Source organism: Lepidochelys kempii, chromosome 12 (assembly GCF_965140285.1).
Source record: "Lepidochelys kempii isolate rLepKem1 chromosome 12, rLepKem1.hap1, whole genome shotgun sequence".
Taxonomy (NCBI): Eukaryota; Metazoa; Chordata; order Testudines; family Cheloniidae; genus Lepidochelys; species Lepidochelys kempii.
Genome location: NC_136391.1, coordinates 38333493 through 38357175, shown reverse-complemented (window position 1 = coordinate 38357175; position 23683 = coordinate 38333493). Strand labels below are relative to the sequence as shown.

Below are 23683 nucleotides of genomic sequence, written 5' to 3'. Positions count from 1 at the left end.
TGTTTAAACACACCTTTTTCCCTAGTGTAGACATACCCTAAGGTTGCCTTAGCTACCCAGGCAGGGAGCTATTTTGCAGAACAGCTAACTTGACAGTGCCCTTTCTGAGAAAACACATTGATGTAGATGCTGTGTGTTCACTCGTTACACTATGATAAGTGCTCTGTCTCTTGGCCGTGCTCCTGCTGAGCTGTGATGGTGCTGCCTGCTTCTTTTTTTGCTGAATCACCTCCAAGTCAGGCCACTTGGTAGTGTTGTAATGAGGGACGGGGATATGTCTTATCTCCCTTGACCAATATGTAACAAAGGAGCCGTGTTATATGGGTTTTAATTGCCGCGGGGGGAAGGGTTTTTCAGCTTGCTACAGCGCCTTCCATTCCCAATCCTATGCTCTCTCCTCTACGTTTGTCATAAATATAAAGGGAAGGGTAACCACCTTTCTGTATGCAGTGCTATAAAATCCCGCCTGGCTAGAGGCAAAATCCTTTCAACTGTGAAGGGTTAAGAAGCTAAGGTAACCTCGCTGCATCTGACCCAAAATGGCCAATGAAGGGATGAGATTCTTTCAGATTTGGAGGGGGGGAAAAAGGCTTTTGCCTGTCTGTCTGTGAGATACCTTTGCCGGGAACAGATCAAGGATGCCAGCTCTCCAATTCCTATAGAGTTAGTAAGTAATCTAGCTAGAAAATGCTTTAGGTTTTCTTTGTTTTTTGGCTTGTAAATTTGCTGTGCTGGAGGGAATGTGTATTCCTGTTTTTGTGTCTTAAGGTTTTGCCTAGAGGGATTCTCTATGTTTTGAATTGGATTACCCTGTAAAGTATTTTCCATCCTGATTTTACAGAGGGGATTCTTTTACCTTTTCTTTCAGTAAAATTCTTCTTTTAAGAACCTGATTGATTTTTCATTGTTCTTAAGATCCAAGGGTTTGGGTCTGTGTTCACCTGTACAAATTGAGGATTTTTATCAAGCCTTCCCCAAGAAAGGGGGTGTAGGGCTTGGGGGGATATTTTGGGGGAAGATGTCTCCAAGTGGGCTCTTTCCCTGTTCTTTGTTTAAATCGCTTGGTGGTGGCAGCGTATCAGGGTTTTAACCTAACCTGGTTCCCAAGGCAAGAAAGAAATCTGTGCCTTGGGGAAGCTTTAACCTAAAGCTGGTAAGAATAAGCTTAGGGGGTCTTTCATGCAGGCCCCACATCTGTACCCTAGAGTTCAGAGTGGGGAAGGAACCTTGACAACATTAAAGCAGGTCTGCCAAAGCACAGCCCATGCAGGATGCAGTGCAGAACTACATCCGCCCTGAAAGGAACCATGTGGGGAAACTTTAGGTCCTGCATGGAGCAGCTCTGGGTCAGGATGGAACGTTTGTGTTGTAAACCCCCAACATTCAAACTTATGGGTTGTGTCCCCCCAAAACCACCAGATTGGGCTTAAAATTTACGATATATATCGGGGTAGGCAACCTATGGCACACGCGCCAAAGGCGGCACGCGAGCTGATTTTCAGTGGCACTCGCACTGCCAGGGTCCTGGCCACCAGTCCAGGGGGGCTCTGCATTTTCATTTAATTTTAAATGAAGCTTCTTAAACATTTTAAAAATCTTATTTACTTTACATGCAACAACAGTTTAGTTCTATATTATAGACTTATAGTGAGAGACCTTCCAGAAATGTTAAAACGTATGACTGGCACGCGAAACCTTAAATTAGAGTGAATAAATGAAGACTCGGCACGCCACTTCTGAAAGGTTGCTGACCCCTGATATATACAAACGTTTTGGGTTCTTTTAGTTTTGAGCCTTTAGGCTACATTGGGTCACACTTTCATGCTTTTCTCTACAACCATGAGGGCCAGAATTCTTTTTTTAAATGAATGCTGAAATTCTCACATATTCACGTGGTTCCAGAAACAGGAGCTTTAAAAGAAACCCCTCTAACTGTCAAGAGAGTTGCAACAACGAGCATTTCATTTTAGTACCCGTTGTCTTTCGTAGATCCTCAGGCCAGGAGAGACTGTTGTGATAATCTAGTCTGACCTCCTGCATAACACAGGCCAGAGAGCTGCCCCGGAATAATTCCTAGAGCAAAGCTTTTAGAAACACATCCAGTCTTGATTTAAAAAGGCCAGTGATGGCAAATTCACCACGGCCGTCGGTAGAAAGTTGCACAGTGGTGGCTGTGATCTGCTCTACTTTATACAAATTTGGGTCAGCCTTGAAGCTGCTGCCAAGCTTCTGTTGCAGTCCTTGGGTGGGCAGAGCTTGGGCATTAGAACGACCAGCATCCTTACCATGCTGTGTGCTACAATGAGTTTTTCATACTGTCTGAATGAATGATGCAATCATGGTTCCGTCTTGCTCAGTTGTGCTGAGTCACCAGGAAATCCACTCACTGTGATGATTCATTCAAGCACTAAGAGCAACACTAACCATTTATGTCAGATCCACACATGCATAGTGTGTCCCTGCACCCTCAAATGTACAGGAAATGGTAGTCAGGTACTGAGCGGCCTTAGGCAAGCAGACCTACGTTCACCACAGACGATATTCTCAGCTCTGGAAGCATGGTAGTCATGTAACTCCCCGAACTTGCCTTCCACTGGGTATTTCTTCTGAATATGATGTTCCCAGGAAGAGTAAGGCAAAGCTTTATCAGATGTTTAGACCCCATCAGATGCAAGTCAGGAACTAACAAATTAGAACATTTAAAAGCAAAATACTAAGTGTGTGTATATGTGTGTGTTTTCTGCTCCCTCCTCCACCCCACTTAGATTATCAGCTTTTCCTCTCTTTGTTGCCTTATAGGGCGGCTGCGAGGCTTAGTTAACTGTTTGGAGACCTTTGGATGTTAGTCCGTAGGTGGAGGAAAGTTACTACCAGCTGGCTTATAGAATATCAACTAATACAGTTTGGAGGCTTCTGTGGTGTGATTCTGCCAGTTTGGGGTACATCAATGCTGAGGTTCAGGTTTTCAGCATTCAGAGTAACAGCCGTGTTAGTCTGTATTCTCAAAAAGAAAAGGAGTACTTGTGGCACTTTAGAGACTAACCAATTTATTTGAGCATGAGCTATGCATCCGATGAAGTGAGCTGTAGCTCACGAAAGCTCATGCTCAAATAAATTGGTTAGTCTCTAAGGTGCCACAAGTACTCCTTTTCTGTTTTCAGCATTGTTCAAATTCTGCATGGCATGCCCGATTGCACCATCTAAGTCACTGCCTGCACAAATGTGTCTAGCAATTTGTGCAATCTAAGCAGTTTCCACATGCCTAAACTTTCTGCACAGCTCTCCCTGGGGTGGCTATTTCAAATGGCCAGAGGAGAAAAATCAGCTTTTTAATCACTTCAGTGTTCAGGCTGGAAGTCCATGGGTGACTATACTATTCAAGATCTCAGCCCCTATGTTCCCCCTCCTTCCCCCCCCCCAAAGAAAAGGAAATGAGCCCCCCACCAATATTTGAAAATGAAAAACCCCCTCCAATGCACGCAAGCATCTCACCCATGCTATGTCTGCTGTACCTGGAATGTAAACTCTGACCTGTTATGGATAGAAGGCTCAGTAAGGCTCTTCACAGCCCTGCACAAACAGCTGTTTGAAGAAGGGATCATCTTTTCTTAATATCCACAATAGTGATATTAGCACATTGGGCTCAGCTCCCTTCTTGGGGTGCCTAGGCACTATTGTGATACAGTGATAAAGCAGTTCAGCTGCTGGCAGTGCTGGATAGGACCTTGCCTCTCAGTGCTCTTGGACTCCAGCTCCTGTGGATTTCTCTGGCCAGGCTGAGTGCAGGGAGCTGAGAGGGGTCACTGACTAGCCTGGGGGGAGGTGGGCGGAATACTTAAGAGAATAATCACATCTTTCTTTAAAAATTCTGTGGAAAGTACCACCTGGCTTGGGGGTTTCCCATCTGCAAATCAGCTCTCCCCACCTCTGAAACAGAACCCTTTACTGCACCTCATCAGTGGGTGGGTGGAAGGAGAAGAGCTGGTCAGCAAGATGTAGAGTTGGAGGGGTAGGACCACCTTAGCCCTCCAGACCCTTGGGGAAGGCTTTGTGCGTGGTAGGCTGTGTTGCCTTGATTTCATCAGAACAAAGTGGAAAGAGATAAAAATGTGACTGTCTCATCCCTGCCTGTGGATAGAAGAATATAATAATTCTCCTTGGTGGTGTGACTGCATGGCTCTCTGCCATCCACCCTATCTTTGCACAGGCACGTCCCCCGTTAATTCCTTCCAGGACAGTCAGCTGGGCACGCTTGATACCATGTTGCCCCTCCCCTACTTTCCACAGAGAAAACCCGAGTGCAGTCCGGACCAGGACTGTCACATGGTGCTGACAGCGACTCTTGTTTGTTGTCTCTCTTTTTCTTTCTGATCAGACTGCCGGGGAAGCTGGTGTGTGTGAATCTGTAGCCCGTTCTCACTCTCTTCTGTTCCACAGCCTCCAAAATCACACCAGTCCTACCCACAGCATGAAAGGTGTAACTGGGAAGTGAATGAATGACTTGTATATTACATATCTTGGGGAAGTGTTGCTGTGTTTGGCTGAGGATCCTGTGAGTCCAGGTTGTGTTGACAGGAGTTTGATAGGGGATGGGGGTTGCTTTGTGATTTGTAGGCAGATGCCTGTTGCAAAAAGTAAACTGGTGACAGCCATGCATTGGGATGTCCAGTAGCCTGGGGTCTAGTTTGACCCATCCTGGAACATATACCACCCTGCTTGGCTGACTTTCTCCTCTGTTGTCTTGTTAGAAAACTCATCAGGCTTCTGAAGACTAAAAAAATATACATTACAGCCCACATGTGAGAAGATCAGAACTAACCTGCTTGCAAAATCATGGCTCAAGAAAAACATCAACAAGATCAGCTGCCCCAGAGACAACTCAGTGACTGCTTGGATCTAGGCCTGCAGCCAGCAGGGGGGAGCTGGGTGCAGTACTGGATCCAAGCTCTGGGGCAAGCATAGGGTGTCTCTGCATTGGGGAGAGGTGATGTGCTTAGATTTGGGTTCAAACAGAAGAGAGTTCTATAGAACAGACTGTGGGCTCCTGCTCACTATATGGCATACCATTAACCTTGGTTTCACCTGGCACTACTTGCCCATCTCCCCAGCAGGATGGGGGAGCTGGACACGGAGAGTGACCACAGGGTGAAAACTGTTGTGATCCCTTACTGTCTTAAAAGGAAATAAAAGGTTTTGTTAGTGAGCAGCTTTCTTTGACATTAAAGGTGGCAAAATGGAGGCAGTGTGATCTCGTGGACCGTGCACTGCGGGTCGGGGAGTCAGGAGACCTGATTTCTATTCCCAGCTCTGCCTCTGAGCTGCATTGTGACTTTGCACAAGTTCCTTTTCCTTTCCCTTTCCCTCCCTCTCTGTATTTGTCTTGTTTACTGAGACTTTAAACACCTCAGGGCAAGGACTGTCTTCTTCCTGTGGGTTTGCAGAGTGTCTAGCACAATGTGGCCTCAATTTCAATTGGGTGCTCTTGTAATACAGGTAATATATTAACGCTAGAAATAGCTCCCGGAGTCTGTATTTCCTTGGTTATTATATGTAAGCTGGCTTGACCACAGGAGTAATGGGGTTGCTTTAGGAGGTATTGAAGCCCACCTGATGATCACTTTAGATAAGCTATTACCAGCAGGACAGTGGGGTGGGAGGAGGTATTGTTTCATGATTTCTGTGTGTATATAAAGTCTGCTGCAGTTTCCACGGTAAACATCTGATGAAGTGAGCTGTAGCTCACGAAAGCTCATGCTCAAATAAATTGGTTAGTCTCTAAGGTGCCACAAGTCCTCCTTTTCTTTTTGCGAATACAGACTAACACGGCTGTTCCTCTGAAACCTGTCATACTTCTAAGTAATTACTGTTAGTACTATTTTTATGATGTGTCTCTGCTCCAGAGAGCTGTAATCTGCAGAGACCATCTGAAGACAAGAAATAGGAAGGGGGAGGGATTCATCCCAAAACAACTATATCTTAAATATTTATTTTTAGTCCCTCACCCGTAACCTTTGACTATACGGAAAAATATACTCCAGGGAGTATGTAGACCCAGTGTCAGATAAGTATTCTCAGGGACTAGAGATCTCTGACTTTGTGGATAATATGGAGGGATTCTACTACATTAAATAACATAGGGTTACTACTTAATATAATATACTCTAATAATAATAAAAAGAAAAGGAGTACTTGTGGCACCTTAGAGACTAACCAATTTATTTGAGCATAAATAGAGCATAAGGTGCCACAAGTACTCCTTTTCTTTTTGCGAATACAGACTAACACGGCTGTTACTCTGAAACCTCTAATAATAATAATATAGAGAAGAGGTGGGCAAACTACGGCCTCCAGGCCACATCCGTCCCGCGGGACTGTCCTGTCCAGCCCTTGAGCTCCCAGCCAGGGAGGCTTGCCCCCGGGCCCTCCCCCACTGTCCTACCTCCCCCGCAGCCTTGCGCCCGCCCACCTCCCAGGCTTTCCAATAAGCATGTCCTGCCACTCTGAGCAGCATGGTAAGGGGGCAGGAAGCGGGGGGGAGGGACAAGATAAGTGGCAAGGGGTCCTGGGGGGCAGTCAGGGAGCAGGGGGCGGTTGGTTGGGGCAGAGGTTCGGGAAGGGCGATTGGGGGGAGGGAGTGGGGAGTGGTTTGATAGACATGGGAGTCCTGGGGGGCCTATCAGGGAGCAGTTGGATGGGGTGAAGGTTCTGGGGGATGGGGGGGGATCGGTCAGGGAGCAGGGCGGTTGGATAGGCGTGGGAATCCCGGGGGGCCTGTCGGGGTGGGGGGGGGAGATGGTCAGGGGACAGGGAGCGGGGAGGGGGTCGGGGGGGGGGATGGTTAGGGGCAGGGGATGCCAGGAGGGGGCGGTCAAGGAACAGGGAGGTTGGTTGGGTTGGAGGTTCTTAGGGGGGGCAGTGAAGGGGCGGGAAGTGGGAGGGGGAAGATAGGGGCAGGGGCCAGCCTGTTTCGGAAGGCACAACCTTCCCTACCTGGGCCTCCATACAGTTTCGTCTCCCCGATGTGGCCCACAGCCCAAAAAATTTGCCCACCCCAATACAGAGATTTTCTACCAAGTCTTTAGAAAGCAGGAAAGTCCTAAGATGGATGCAGTTGTGAGCTCTGTTCTTTCGTTCGTTCTTTCTTTCTTTCTTTTGAAGCAATTTGTGTTTACTAAATTTTAACAGAAAGCAAAGGCCGGTGGGAAGTCCCATGGTATGTTTTGTGTTCTAAAGACTTGTTGCAGTGGAAACTGATTTGTCTCTCCTTATGTCTTTGTTTTTAGTGTTTCTCACAGCGGTGAATTGTTACAGCGTGAAAGCTGCTACCCGTGTCCAGGATGCTTTTGCAGCGGCGAAACTGCTGGCTCTTGCTTTGATCATCATCCTTGGTTTTGTGCAGCTTGGGAAGGGTGAGTATGTCTCCTGTTTTTGCTGAGGGAGAGAGTGCAGATTGGTGGTTAGAGCCAGGGAGTGGAAGTTCAGGCTCCTAGATTCTCCTAGCCCTGCCACTTATTTCTTGTGTGATCTTGGTGGGTTTTTTTTTTTTAAGTCAATAAATGTAATCAGTAATGCACATAAAACTCTTTTTTGAGACAAATAATTACGTGCTATGTTGCCACCTTAACTGAATTCCTTCCACTGTCTTTAAAAATAAACACACCAACTCCAACCTAGTGTACATGCTAAGCCGTGATACCTTCACACCTGGATTTATAGATGATATGGAGAGGTTATTTCCTCCTCTCCATCGTTCTCAATATGACTGAATCAGTTTTCTTGCCAAATAACTGACATGGCGCCACTTGTGCCTCTCACCTTGGGAAAGATCAGGGGTTGATTCTCCACCAGTGGTGGAACAAAATTTTTGCCCTGTTACATCATGAAATTGCAGGCACCATATTGTTTCAATCCTGATGACTGAGTTTAGCCTCTTTCTGATGCTAAAAATAAATTCAGGATTTCTTTCATTGTCCTGAGGGTCAGGCTTGTAGGCTGCAAGGCTGTTTCGCAAATTTCAGGATATATCTAGGCAGTACAGTAATAAAAATAAATTGATAGTAATAGCAATATTATAATCCAGTCTAATTCCCCTTCCCCTCTCCCTCGCGGGGTATTGTAGCTACACAGCTTTTCAGAATGTGCTCTCCCCTCCAGAATATTTTTGTGTTTTTAAAAATCATAATAGACTAAAGTGACCTTCAGATGGGTCCAGAAATATGAATTGCTCTAGAGAATTTGTCCCCAGAAAAAATTATACAAAGGTGCATTCAAAAGCTATCATAAATGCGTTACAAGAGTCTGTTCTCTTTTCTACTGCATGCATTCAATGAGGTGAGCTGTAGCTCACGAAAGCTTATGCTCAAATAAATTTGTTAGTCTCTAAGGTGCCACAAGTACTCCTTTTCTTTTTGTGTTCTCTTCCTGTGAGCTTAAGTGACATTTCCAGAAGTCCTTTTATAAAGGCAGGTGAGTGTGTGATGGGGTGTGTATGGGTTTGTTTATGGATGAGCTGCCATATTTTATATCTGTAAAGGGATTGCTAGAATTTATATTAATGGTACACAAAGTATTCCACCATGCAAGGTATCTTCCACTGAATTCAGCCATTGGTTAATTTGGTTTCCTGGTTAATTTTGTCAAAACCTAAGGGCCCAAATAACATTTATTAAATAACAGGCTGTCCATCTTCTTATCTTGATCTCTTTAGCCTGATGTTATTGGGTAACCTGATCACTGCCTGCACAAAGTTGTCCTTTAATGAAAAGGGAAGGCTGTAATTCTGAATGAAATCAGAGAGCCCAGGGGAGAGTCTCCATGATAAAAGATTGGTACATCTAAAGGAGACTAATATTTCTGTAAGCCCTGACATGTTAGACAGGGTGTGAGAGGGATCCTAGTGATCATGTGGATAATTGACCCACTGCTTTAATTCCATGCAAGTGATAAGAAGAGACTTTATTGGAATAAGAGGAATAGAAAATCCTGGTTAATTTACAACTTGTACGCAAAATGGGCACTCCTGTCTGAGCAGGGACCTGCTGTCGGTCATTGTTGCACCAAGTGCCAACTTTCTGTCACCAAGACTTTTAAAAATATATATTTGAATATTTAAAACCACCCCAGTGTTTGTGTGGAGTCTGCTATTGCCCAGATACATGTTTAGCTCGTGAGAGAACAGAAATTCCCTTAAATGGGCTGTATAACTCTCACAGTTTCAGGTTAACTATACCTTTGAACCCCTCCTTGCCTTCTGCAAGGACATCCACTTAAGGTTTCAGGCTCCCAGTTGTCACCTCTCTTGGGCAGAGACATCTCTCCCGCTCCAAACCGGGAATTTAGGCTTGCAGTCCCTTTACACCCCTCTGTGATTTCCCTGTCGGGGTCTAGCACCTGTGGTTATCTTTCTCCAGGGCTCACAGCAGTGTACACCACCTACCAACCAGCCTCCACAAAGCAAAATACATTTATTTGTAAGGTAAAAGCATTACAGAGAAGACATACAAAAAACAATAAATGTTCCTGCATGCATGCTAAAAGCTCACCAGGTGTCACCCATCAATCTTATGGAGTCCTAGTAGGTCAAAGTCTTTCAAACACTTCCGCCAGGGTTGGTGTCCCCCCGTTGGACAGCTGGTCCTGTCCATTTGCTGGGTCAGAAAGAAGGCCCTGAGTCAGTTTAAAGTCAGCCTTTTTATGCCAGCAGCCCTTAGGTTGTCTGTTGGTCTTTGGAAAATCCGGTTTGAACCAGTATAGGGAAACCTTCTCAGGGCGTGGTACCTCTCTGGGGGTGTTTACAACCCCAGTGATTTGCCTTAATTGCCGTCCCCTGTGTTTAGTTCTTTGCAGAGGCTGTGGCAAATCACTGGGGTTGTAACACCCCCAGAGAGGTACCATGCCCTGAGAAGACTTCCCTATACTGGTTCAAACCGGATTTTCCAGAGACCAACAGACAACCTAAGGGCTGTTGGCATAAAAAGGCTGACTTTAAACTGACTCAGGGCCTACTAGGACTCCATAAGATTGATGGGTGACACCTGGTGATCTTTTAGCATGTGTGCAGGAACATTTATTGGTTTCAGGCTCCCAGTCGTCACCTCTCTCGGGCAGAGACATCTCTCCTGCTCCAGACCGGGAATTTAGGCTTGCAGTCCCTTTACTCCTCTCTGTGATTTCCCTATCAGGGTCCAGCACCTGTGGTTATCCTTTCTCCAGGGCTCACAGCAGTGTACACCACCTACCAACCAGCCTCCACAAAGCAAAATACATTTATTTATAAGGTAAAAGCGTTACAGAGAAGATAGTGCATAAGATTGCAATATCTGTCCCAATGGTGACCTGAGCACACCACTCCTTCGGCAGCCAAGACAGTTTCCAACAGGGTCATCATGTTCATTCATCAAGAACTAATCAAAGCCCTTATCTTTGTTTGCTGTTGGCTGTCGGTCACACACTGCACATTGCAGTGGTAAATGTGAACTGCAGGCTTTGTGCGGAGACCTGAGCTGCCCCAGTTGTCTATTGACAATCGTCCACCAGTCTGTGTATTCAGCATCCATGAGGTATGCAGGACAGAAATGGGATACCCCTTACAATGCTGGCTCCTGCAGGTCTTCACGAACATAGACGGACAATTGTAACTGATCAGATTGTGCCCTCTATTGATGGCTGAAAGCAAACCAGAGGGTGAGCAGATGGGACCAGAGCTTTCCCAGGGCCTGTAGCACAGCCATGTTGCTCACAACTGACTACTGGAAGAGAAGTGCGGGGCTCCTTTTCCCAAAGAAGCTGAACATGTAGCTTCTGCAGTACACTCGAACCATGCTACAGGGAGCAAGGAGCCAGGCATCCAATGCCAATGGCAGTACAGAGAGTTACTGTTCAACCAGGTGCCCAGCTTTTTGTTCCCGGTGCTTGTGTACAATTTGCCTGCTTGCTGGAGAATCGAAAATCAAATGGATTTTTTTGGCAGAGGTATAATGTGTGTCAGCAGGAGGGGAATCAGGCAACTCTGTTCATTGATGCTGGACATGTGGCCTGTCACTTCTAGGTTACTAGGTTGAAACCAGCCAAGATCTGCAGTGATTGAGAATTGCTATGCCATGACTCTTTTGTGTCCTTTATGTAACTGGTTCGTGGGTTCCCATCCGTTTCCTAGTATCCTGCGTTGGCAGAAACACCCCCATAATTGTCGTCATCTTCCCAGAACTGTCTGTGCACTTTTCTCTACATCATCCCTCTTGTATGGAACATTCTCCCTGGACTAGTCTGTAAGGCCATTCCCGTGTCGTCCTTCATATCCCTCCCCAAGACCCATTTCTAGTATGATGACTATAAGAAATTGACCAACTAATAATAGGTAGGCACACTTGGGGGTAGTTGATGCTGATTTGTAAAAATGCTCAGGCTGTATGTTTTATCTCACTTGCCCACCTGCCCCCTTTCATGGGTTGCTGGTGCACTCAGATTGTAAACTCATCCTGGCCGGACTGTGTCGTCTTGTGTGCATGGAAAGTGCCTAGCGCACAGTGGGCACTACTGTAATACTGTTAGTACTCAGCCCGTTTATTGGCAGTCTTTGCAGAGAAGGTAAGGATTAAATGGGGCACTGAATATCGTGTCGCCCCAGAGATGGCTTTTCCAGGACTGGGTTGAGGGTATGTTGGCTGGTCAGTGGAGGGATAAACGGCACTGGTGCTAATTTACTGAATTATCAGAGGATTTTAGTCTCCAGTGCAATCAGTTGACACTAGCACGAAACTCTCTATCAATTGAAATTTTTTTAAAAAATCAGCTTTAAAAAGCATAAAAGATTTCTCTTTGAGAAGACAAAGGAAGTATTCTGCTTATTTTTCTTTGTATAGTTACCCTGTGAACTTACAACTTTCTCAAAGATAGGGAAATGCTTTATCTCAGATTTGATTAGCGAGCAAGCCTACCCTCACCTTCAGCCCCCAACTAAAACCCCTCCAACGCATTATTAAGGATCTACAACCTATCCTGAAGGATGACCCAACACGCTCACAAATCTTGGGAGACAGGCCAGTCCTTGCCTACAGACAGCCCCGCAACCTGAAGCAAAGACTCACCAACAACCACATACCACACAACAGAACCACTAACCCAGGAACCTATCCTTGCAACAAAGCCCGTTGCCAACTGTGCCCACATATCTATTCAGGGGACACCATCACAGGGCCTAATAACATCAGCCACACGATCAGAGGCTCGTTCACCTGCACATCCACCAATGTGATATATGCCATCATGTGCCAGCAATGCCCCTCTGCCATGTACATTGGTCAAACTGGACAGTCTCTACGTAAAAGAATAAATGGACACAAATCAGATGTCAAGAATTATAACATTTATAAACCAGTCGGAGAACACTTCAGTCTCTCTGGTCACGCCATTACAGACATGAAGGTCGCTATCTTAAAACAAAAAAAAATTCAAATCCAGACTCCAGCGAGAAACTGCTGAATTGGAATTCATTTGCAAATTGGATACTATTAATTTAGGCTTAAATAGAGACTGGGAGTGGCTAAGTCATTATGCAAGGTAGTCTGTTTCCTCTTGTTTTTTCCTACCCCCCCCCCCCCCCCAGATGTTCTGGTTTAACTTGGATTTATGCTGGAAATGGCCCTCCTTGATTATCATACACATTGTAAGGAGAGTGGTCAGTTTGGATGAGCTATTACCAGCAGGAGAGTGAGTTTGTGTGGGGGTGTGTGTGAGAAAACCTGGATTTGTGCTGGCAATGGCCCACCTTGATTTTCATACACATTGTAAGGAGAGTGGTCACTTTGGATAAGCTATTACCAGCAGGAGAGTGAGTTTGTGTGTGTGGTTTTTGGAAAAGGGGGAGGGGGGTGAGAACCTGGATTTGTGCTGGAAATGGCCCACCTTGATTATCATACACATTGTAAAGAGAGTGGTCACTTTGGATGGGCTGTTACCAGCAGGAGAGTGAGTTTGGGGGGGGCGGGGGGGGCGGAGGGTGAGAAAACCTGGATTTGTGCTGGAAATGGCCCAACTTGATTATCATACACATTGTAAGGAGAGGTTTCAGAGTAACAGCCGTGTTAGTCTGTATTTGCAAAAAGAAAAGGAGGACTTGTGGCACCTTAGAGACTAACCAATTTATTTGAGCATGAGATTTCGTGAGCTAAAGTGAGGGTTAGTCTCTAAGGTGCCACAAGTCCTCCTTTTCTTTTTGCGAATACAGACTAACACGGCTGTTACTCTGAAACCTTATAAAAAGCGTTTCCATAGAATAGATAAAAGTGGATGAGAATTTTGAAATCTGGGTTTTATGAAAAAAAACTTCTTTCAGGGAGCTATACAGGCACTTTTTTTGTTCAATAACATATTTATAACTTGTCCCTCCTAGCTTCGTCCTGGCAAATTCACACACCCCCACCCCCTCCCCCCGGCCTTTTAAATTCTTGCCTGACCTTTGGGAGACACTGCTGTCTTTGCAGAATTCCTTGGTTTTTCAGAGGATTTGATTCCCCTTTCAACTCAGTGCCTGCCGCTCTAGAGGAACATTGTTCAAGGCTTTGTTGCAAAATATATTTCCCTCCCCTTTCCTGCTTTGCTGAACTTTATCACCTTTAGAAGAAGGAAAAAAACACAAACAAACCCTCTCCTCCAATTTCCCAGCAATTACCCTGGGCCAAGTGAAATCTTTGTTTTTTATTTTCTATTTATTATCGTAATAACAATACCGCTGTACGTCTTTGGAGCACTTTTACTCCACACAAAGCTTACTCTCAGGTCTTTTGCAGAGTATGAGTCAAATTTGGCTCCTGGTTACATAGGTGTAAAATCCACATGAACTCTACTGACACACAGGTGTAACCAAGAGTAGAATTTAGCACTGTTCATGTAGCAACCATCCTATATCTTCCTTATCACCTCTCTACTCTGTGTCTCTTTTGCAATCTTACTTGATAAACCTCCCTTCTTCCTTGTCTCTGTGCCTCTTCATTTTTCTCTCCAGCATTAGTGCATACTTGTGTTAACAAGCAATATTTCTGCCAACATATGAGGGGTGTTTTATATCTCAGTCCCTCCAGCAAAGTCTTCTTCATTGGAGCTGGATGCTCCTTTTTTCTGCCCCTTTAACAGGTGCCTGTGAGATGCAAAACAGGGCAGGGTGTAGGGGTCAGAGGTTGACTGGATTGTAAACAGTTTGTTTGTTCTTTCATGAAAATGGTGGTTTGCTAATATAAGAATATATTGGGTAATATTTATCTCTGTAAATACATTTTGGGATGTTGTTTGCATGGAAGATGTTAAATGTGGATGTCCAGTTTTTGGTGGGTTGATCTTCCCACATCCTGCAAAATCCCAGACATGTCAGGATCAGTTCCATGGGATCTTGCATTTCTAAGGCACTTTGCAGGCCACTCTGGTGTGGAATACAGTGCACATTTAACAGCTCTTGCTGAAGTACATTTAGGACAGAAAGTGAAGAGTAACGCAATTAGAATCAAATAGGACAAATAAGCCCTTTAGGGCAGAGACCATGTCTTCCTTTTTATTCATACAGCACCCAATACAATAGGGCCCCAATCAGGACTGGAACCTTTGGCTGTTACCACTGTGCAAATAATTGATGATAAAGCTATCCAATTGAAACTCATGGTGGGTTTTGGGCAGGAGACTCTCATTACTCACATGGTGGTGAGGTAGAACTGCACATGCCTTTTTCTCTAGGCAGCTTTTGTTTAGAGTCTCTTGCCCTGAAATAGATGAGTCTCGCAGTCATTCCATATCTACAAGTTGGCCTAACTGAAGAGACCTACGCTTCTTGCTTGTTTAGTTTTTTCTTTAACAAAATGCAAGGTAGAGAAATCTTCCTTGTCTAATACTTACTTTCACCAGCCACATAATGGAAGAGGCAAGTGATCTGTCTCACTGATAGTCTGCTACATTCACTTATTCCTCTCATGTGCCCTTTCTTATCCTCCATTCATATTTTAGTTTCCACCTTCCCAAAGCTAGCACTTCTCCTCGAATATCACCACAGAGCTCTAAGCCTGCTACAGTAATGATACAGCAAGAGGACTATTTTTCTTCTTTCTCCAGTAACAGAAGTACGCTCATATCACACAAGGTTGCACAACATCTAGTTGCTGGATCTCTTGCAGGCTAATATCAATAGGCCTTCTGTATAAAGTGCTGGCTCTTTAAAATGGGTAATTTTTTTCAAAGCCTGTTAAATTCTGAGTAGGTGGGTGACAATAAATCCTATTTCCAAAGGAAATACATTTCTATTTTGTGTGTCCCTGTTTTCTTTTAGACCAATCACTGTACTCTTTGGACAAAACGAACTCTTAGCGGTACGAACTCCGTGAATTTGATCCTTGGCTGTCAATTGTAGCAAAGTACACATCAAGTTCGAAATATTTTTTGCAGCAACTTGGCTGGCTCTGAGGTCTGGGAGGTAGAAGGGTTGGTATGTTCCCATGACATTTCATTTTGTGTCTGAATGGAGTTAATTAACTATTTTTCATTAATATTTTTCCTGCGACTGTTTTATATTTACATGATCAGTAAACAGTGGAAAATAACAATATTGTAGTCTCGTATTCAAATGTGGAAACTTTGGAGACTTTATAGCCTGTCTGTCTGCAATTCCCCCCCAGTCCTTGGCTCTGTCTTTTCTTTCTGTTGTGAAGTGTTTTTATTACATTAAGAACAGCAATAAAATTTTATGGCAAAGAAAACATGTGACCATATTACCCTTTGCAAAATAGCATTTTCTTATGAGCTTTCTGTTTACATCTCTAATGCAGATCCAAAAGGAGAGCAAAAGTCCATTCCTACACCTAGGGCCTGGTTTACACTTAAAAGTTGTACCAGTATTACTATTATGGGACAGAAAGGGATGAGATGTTTTGGTTTGTTTTTTTTAAATCTGGATAGTTATACTGGTAAAAGCCTTAATGTGGATGCACTTGTGATGCATTGCCCCTGGGGTGCCACTTGGAACTGGGGTACCACTGAGCCCACCTGACCCGCCAGCCTGGGCTCCCTTTTGCACTTTGGTGCTATGATAAGTTGCCAAGCTTTCCAAGCTTGCTCTTTCACCAGCACACACACACAGGTAGGGATACACCCAGCTGCAGCTTCACACAGATGCTGAGATTGGCTCTGCATGGGAAGGCTCAGCTAAGGCATCTCCTTGTCGCTAAGGCACCTTCCCCCACCCTGAGTGTAAACCCAGAATTATACCATCTTCTGCTGCACAGGGAACTGTACAGCGTAAACTCATGAAATTCGCCCCCTCCCTCAATATGGAGGAAGATATGCAACAGCTTTCTGCCCCAAATATGATTTCTACACACTGGTTTTAGACAGTTTATTAGCAAGTTTATTAACTACAAAAGATAGATTTTAAGTGATAGCAAACAGATCAAGGCAGATTATCTTGGTAAATAAACAAAGCTGGAGACTGAGTTTAACACACTAGATAGGTAGGAAATGAATTAGCAAATTCTCACCCTGAGTGATAAACAGGCTGGCAGATTCCTAAGGCACAAGCTCCATTGGCTTTCATACACAGGCTAAAAATCCCTCTAACCTGGGATCATCACTTCCCCAGTTCAGTCCTTGCCCCTCAGGTGTTTCCAGGTGTGTTGTTGTGAGGAGAGTGAGGTACCATCATGACGTCATTGTCCCCCTTTTAGATCTTCTTCCCACTTGCTGGAAAGCTCTTTTGCTGTGACCTGAGTCAAACAGTTCCCATTGTGTAGTGCTATCTCTGAGAGGTTTCTGTTCTACACAGTTCCTGGGGTAATCCTGGTGCTTGTGTGCATTTTCTCAATAAACCATTCACATTGTTTGGCCTTTTTACTGTTGTACCTGAAAGGCTGCTTGTGGGTGTGTTCAACCTCAGAATGGGTTTCAGTAACACCTACATAGCCAAACTTCATAACTTCACATATGATGATAGCACATACAATTCAATGAGAGGTTAATGTCTAGCAGATCAAGACTTTTACAATGATACCTCACAAGGCATACTTCGTACAAAACATATCCTAATGACAGTGGTGAATATTGGGGAGTCATGGTGTCACACACTTATGCCAGTATAAGGGTATCTTATGTCAGTATAGTTATTCTGCTTCCTGTACATGAATAGGTCACAACTGCATCCATGCTGTACCAGTTTAAACTATATAAATATAGTTAAAGGGAGAGAACGTTCTAATATAGATGTGACCCCTGTTTTTCCTCCACTGCTACTACAGACTGTCTTTTTTCTCTCTTCTAGTGATATGCTAATGTTTACTTAGTACCTTCTCTCCAAGCATGTCGAGGTGCTTTTTGGCCAGGTATTGCCTAGTGAAGAGGCAATGTGATCTAGCAATTAGAACAGGTGCTGGGAGTCTGAACACTTGGGGCTAGAGTCTGCATCTAGATTTGTTTGGCTGGAAGACTGCCTAGTCATCCGTGGAGCTCAGGGGTTTGACCATACGGAACCAGTTGCAGCAGCTGGTTCTTGAATTATATTCCTGGGTCTACCTCTGGTTTGTTATGGTTTCAATTAAAGTTATTATATGGATGATGAGTATTTTGGAGCAAAATTGAAGGGAGAAACCAAGAGGATTGGGGTGGCCTTGACTGCCTGCGAACTACCTTCTGATCTTGGATTTGGATCTGATCTGATAAAGCCATAAAGTTCTCCGAGGAAGTGAGCCACATAAACTGTATCCTGATTATTCCCGTTGCAGTTCTGCAGCTGTTGCATTTAGACCCATAGCTCTATTGAAGGCCTGCTTAAAGAAATCAGACTGTAAGGATTTGTTTAAAGAAAAAATATAATAGCTTCACTGGGGCAGTTTTAAAGCTGGCACCTTTAATCTGTGGCACCACATAAGAATACATTGGTATATTTAGACGTGGAAAACATGAAGAGGACATTCTAAAGTCAAAAACCAGATTTTAATTTTTTTTTTAAATTTCTTAATTATTAAAACTGAACATTCTTAAAATCCTAACTTCCTTTTTTCTATTGATGCTGGGTGATTTAATTCAATGTGTTAAAAAAAAAAAAGTGGTCGGTGAAAAGAGTCACATTCAATTTCTGGTTCTTGTGCCCAATGCTGCAATATTTGGTTACAGACACTGCTGTGGCATGCTTAAACCCAAACCAAAAACTTGTTCTCACCAATTTTTTTTTTTGGAGGGGTGCATGTGTGAAGGGTGAGTAATTAAATTCAGATTTCTGTTAGGTCACAACTTTTAAAAAATTCTTGAATTCTGGTTTTAAATCATTTGCCTGTGAGCCTCAAAGTGACTGCCTTAAATCAATTGTGGTGGCAATACTGAGAATTAAGGCTTCCATTCTGTCCTTAACTCACTTCACTGTGTTCTCAGAGACCTAACACAGAGAGCTGCAGCTTTTGAACCGACACAGGGTGAATTAAGGACAGACGTAGGTAGGCTGAATTTCAAACATTTGCCATGGAGGGTTTAGATTAGCCCCCAAACCTCATTTTTTCCTTTAATCATATGCAAACTATATAATCCTGTACTCTTGGGTCCCCCACCTCATGGACTGGTTCATTGTTCAGGGTAAAACGGTCTTTAAAAGAACGATTGTGTCTGGCAAACTTCCCACTGTACGTGGGACTCTTTTTAAAATAAGAGTTAGGCACTGAAGAGCCAAACCTTCAGAGACTAAGCAAAGCAGCACAGAATAAATCCATAAAAGCCCAGTAGAAATATTATCTACCTACTCCGGTTGCAAGGCAACATCTTGGCTTTGTGTTTGTAAATGTATCTTTATTTTTAATTGAATCTCTTTCCCTTGTGCTAGGAAGTTCCCTTTTGATCTACCTCCTTCAGTGAGGTTCATTTTGCTAATTCCATGGCAGGAGAAAAAGAAAATTGCCTTGTTTGTGACAAATCCCCTGATTAGAACAGATCTGAAGGAGGGAAAGTTTACTCTCTTCCACTCTCCTGGCAATAATGGCAGTTGAATGCACTGAAAAAGCCTGTCAGGACAAATTTGTAATGAGACCAAGGGATGGAGTGAAGAAACCTTTGTGAATAGCAAAGATTGGTCAGGTTATAGAGGTCTGGTTTGTTCTGGAGTCCCATGAAAGAGAAGCTAAGAAATATTCTGTTGAATTGACAGGGAAATTTGCAGTGCTTGGCTGGTAATTTAACAAAATCTCAGGCTTGAAGGATCTCAGAGGATAAACTGCGGACAGATACTGACAATACATAGGGCCACAGATTGAACAAGTGTTTTCATTGTCCATGTTCCCTGCACTCCATACCCAGAGTTAATTCTACGTAATCATTCAGAGAGCAGCAGACAATTAACATTGTTACAACAGTCAGTAGATTTTTCTTCTAATGCCTGCTGGCTGGCTGGCTGACTCAGGGGACCAGTAATGGGGCATAGACCTTGGACATGAAGCTCACTTATGCAGATCTAATGGTGGCAAACTCCTGACAGTTTGGAATGAGTTTGGGAGTCAGAGTGCAAATACCTAGTGGACAGGTGCTCACATGGCAACACCCAGCGCCACAACTTCCTCCTGCTTTCCCCCCACTTTCAGATCTTTAGCAGAGAGGCCAAGGGCTATGGAAACTGAACTCCCCTCTCATCTTTTGAATTTGGCCCTGCAGATCACACTTGAGGCATGTACGGGAATGGGGGTAAGGAAAGCTTGCCCTGTTGTTGCCCATGCTATTCCAGTTGTGTGGGTATGATGAGAAGAGAGGCTGTTTCCATGGCTGTCAGTCGGTCACCTTCTACCAGCACTTGAGGTTTCAAGGAAAACTGCTGTTACAAGATAAACTTCAGTGTTCCTCTTTGTCATCGTGTGTGTGTGTGTGTGTGTGTGTGAGAGAGAGAGAGAGAAGTGGGTGAAGGTATCAAAATGGGAGAGTGAATGGAGAGTCTGGAAAAGCAGACAGTATTCTATGCAGCTCTAAATCATATTGGGCTGGCCACAGGTTGAAGACTTAATCAGGCATTTCACACTGGAGGGTGAATAACACAATTATGCAGGATTGCTTTATGGGCTTGTTGCTCTCTAACCACCAATTTAATCTCCAAGCAAAGATGAATGCTAACGTCTGAGGCCAAGTGGGCATAGTTGATGCAGGCACATGCCAATTGCCTGAGGTCAGGTAGGCATGGCAGGTTAATGTGTTGCACAGTTTGCATGCTCTAGTTTGAAAGGAGGCATAATTAGTTTTTACCCAGCCAGTTTGTTCTTGCCAGCTGCTGTGTTAAAGCTCTTGGTGACCAAGGGCAGGATTAGTGACCCCCTAGACTTTGCCCATGTGCAGTTGCCGGTGCAAAAAAATTAACGTGCATAAAAATACAGGCACAATTGCTGTGATTTCTCTTCCAGTCATAGGGTCTGTATGGTCAAATGCCCGTTTGTGTGTGTGGTGATTGCAGTTATGCATGGTGCACATGGAAGACTGTCCCGCAATGGGGGTGTAGGCGATGACTCAACATTTTAATGTTGCTTGAAGGGAGCGATCATAGGCAGTGTAGTACACCCTGTGTATCCATCGTCACCACCATGTGGCTACACCATGTTTGCAAGCCCTAAATGGGCAAAACACTTGTGCCTATGGCTGTTTACCTCTTCAGGGTGCTCATCTGTCTGTCTGTATTTGAGAAGCTGAGTGGTGCTTATTTGCAGGTACCCAAAATGCACTACATTCTCCTAGCTGCATCAAAGTTGGTGTTTAAGCTTTGGGACCCACCAGTTCATTGCAAACTGGCCAAGGAAAAATTACTTTTGGCCACTAGGGTAGATTCAAAACAGCAAATCAGATTAAAGGTTCCATTTTTAAAATACAGCCGTGCTAATACTGTTAACTGTATGGCACTAAAAACTTGCATATTTTGCTCTTTTTTCCTCCACATCAACCCGCACAGTTTCTCTGTCTACCTCCAAACAGCCTTTGACTGTAGCAGTAGCAGGTCAGACCACTGATGGATCAATGCAATCGGTAGCTTTTCTTGTTTACCCTGTACTTTCCCCACAGCTTCTTACTGAAATGGGGCTATGATTAAAGGCTGTGGCTTCTGATAATTGCAATCCTGGAAACTGAGTACAAGCAACAGATAGGTGGCTATGCCATCCCCAAGGGTCGTTGGTTCTGTTACAGAACAAGCTGGTTGGCCTTAAATCAGTCCCTATTCAGGACCTTAGTTGGCTGGCTTCCCTTCACACTCCACCCCCTACTCCGCTACAGGTTTCTATGGATGTGGATTAAACCTGCTGTGCTCAATAAAATAAGCTTGTGGGAAATGGCTGGAAATGCATTAGACTGTTTGGAGTTTGCATTTTGCCATTAGCCTGCCCTAATGGGAAAGGGGTGGGGGTTATTTGTGAAGTACCCCATCTGCACCTAAGATAAAAATGGAAGTAACTTGATACATTCCCTAAAATCTCTAACCACCACCTTTGCTTTCTCTAATTCCCAAAGAAAGCTTGCCCTGTGACACCCAGCCTACATGGCCCCATAAGTGTGGAGCCAATAGTTCTGTATTTTTTAAGAGCAACTTCCACACTGGTGGATACAAAAGTTGTAAGAAATCAGAAGCAGGTTGCACAGGGGAAGGGGTTGATTATGCTTCCTTGGTAGCAACAAAATGCAAAGGAGACAAACAATTGAGCAAAGCTGTGTGTACACAGTGGTGTGTGCAGTGGTGGTGTATGGAAGATGCTGTTGAAATGGATTCCTTGGGCTTTGCAGCTTTCAATAACCTATCAAGAAGGTTGTTTTCTGAGGCTAAGAGAATACCATTTTGGTCCTGATCTAGCAGGAGTCACACCCAGATGAGTGGTTTGATGCAGTGGTTAGGAAGGCAGATGGTAGGCAGCCTTTGCCCCTTCTAGTTTATGAGCCTACAGAGGAGCAGAGCTGGAGTGGACAAGTAGTTCTTTCCTACTCTGGACTCCTCTGAGAGCCCAGAGCTCTGTGATGAAGATAATGATGCACTTAGAGGGGAAGGAATTTGGCAACCAGAATGCCCTTTGGGCCTCCAGGTCTTGAGGATGATGATTATTAATAATAATTTAATAATAGCACTTTATGAACATTAGCTAACTAACCCTCCCAGCGCTCGGGGGAGGGAAGTGTTATTACATTTTACAGAAGGGGGAGCTGAGATGCAGAAATGTGCTCTGACTTGCCCCAGGCCACGCCAATCGGTGGCAGGCGCCGTGAATGGAACCCAGGAGTCCTGACTGACAAGCAGCGAGGCAGCTCTGCCTCTTGCTGAAATCCCCAGTGCATGCCTTCAGAGCCAGAAATAGAGTCTCTCAAGCTCGGTCACCTCTCAGGAGAAGAGATGAGGATCCTTCACTTGCAGTGGTCATACAAAGAGCAGGCAAGGCTAGACGTACGGCAGCAGCACTAGGAATAGGCCGATTGTAGAAATGAGAAGGTAGCAACACCCATGTGAGTCCCATCTAAACCATTGCCTTGCGGGGGCAAGTATAGAATGGCTTTCCCTACAATAGGCCCACTAATGCTTCAGCCCATCTTGTTTTAAATGACTCAGTTGATGGGCTCCCGCCATTGCCCCAACTGAGTAGCTCTCATCACTGGGAGCTTTCCCTAGTGTATGTTTCTCTTTGCTCGGTTTCATTACTGAGTTAGACCCACTTGGAAAACCATGCATCGCTCCCCTTCGCTCTTCGACTTCGATGGCTGCATTCCCCTCTCGTTGCCAGTTAGCCCAGCTATACAGGTTTAATTACAATGAATTGCCTAACCTCAATAGAAGAGCCTGCATTATTAAATCGGGAATGGACATGACCTGATACGATTATGAGGGCTTTCCAAGAAAAGGTCTGAACATGCAGCACGTGGAATGAAAGATTCCTTCTGTACGAAGGCCCCAGGTGGCAGAGAGGTTACAGGTACAATTACAGGCGTCAAATAGGGATTGTGTCAGAACTCGTTACCTTAATGTGGTTAATTTGTGAGCAGAGTGTAATTGTACAACCCAGTTAAACCAGAGTGCAGGGGGAAGCAAGGATGTTGCCTTTATAGCACTTGTTGCTATGAGGTGAGGCCAGTGTTCTTAACAGACGGTATTTTGAGTAGGGGGTATCCACTGGAAGGAAGGGCAAGTGGGTATAAACAGAGCACTGTAACCGGTGTTCTACACCTGTATAGTAACATCCTGCTCCGTGGGAGTATTGGACACCATTGAGCATGTGTGGGCCCTGGCAGTCTGAGCTGCGAACGGGTACCTTTGCACAGATTCCTGAGCACGTGCAGCAGTTTTAACTGTGAGCCGTGCGGTAAAAGGGTGGGAGATGCTATGCTTGTCTGTGTCAAACAGAATTCCCTGAATCTCCAGCTTAAATGCCGGGCCCTTTTTAGCGAATATTGTTCGGCTTTGTTTGAAGACGGGCGGATGAAGTCAGACAGGCTCATCAGTGAGGCTTCGAGGGCTTGGCCCGTGGGGGAGAAATAACTTGCAGACCTTTCTGGACTGACTTCTGGGGTGTGACCTTTATTGTCCCACAATGTGTAACGCGTTGGCTGCCGCGTCTGTACAAATATGGCTTTGCTGGTGCAGTTAAGCATGTCCCTAGGGATGTGCTGCTCCTGCCTGATATGGGGAGATGGAACTTTGGTGCAGGGTGGGAAGAAGATGTCTGCTCTGGCG

General features: G+C 44.7%; 1 protein-coding gene across 1 annotated transcript in view; it reads left to right on the top strand.

The window, feature by feature from the left end:
- Positions 1 to 23683, top strand: part of SLC7A5 (solute carrier family 7 member 5) — a 67214-nt gene that overhangs the window by 20542 nt on the left and 22989 nt on the right. The window contains exon 2 of the mRNA XM_073308149.2: positions 7284 to 7409. Coding sequence (XP_073164250.1) covers positions 7284 to 7409 — 126 coding nt within the window. The remainder of the gene's footprint in view (positions 1 to 7283; positions 7410 to 23683) is intronic.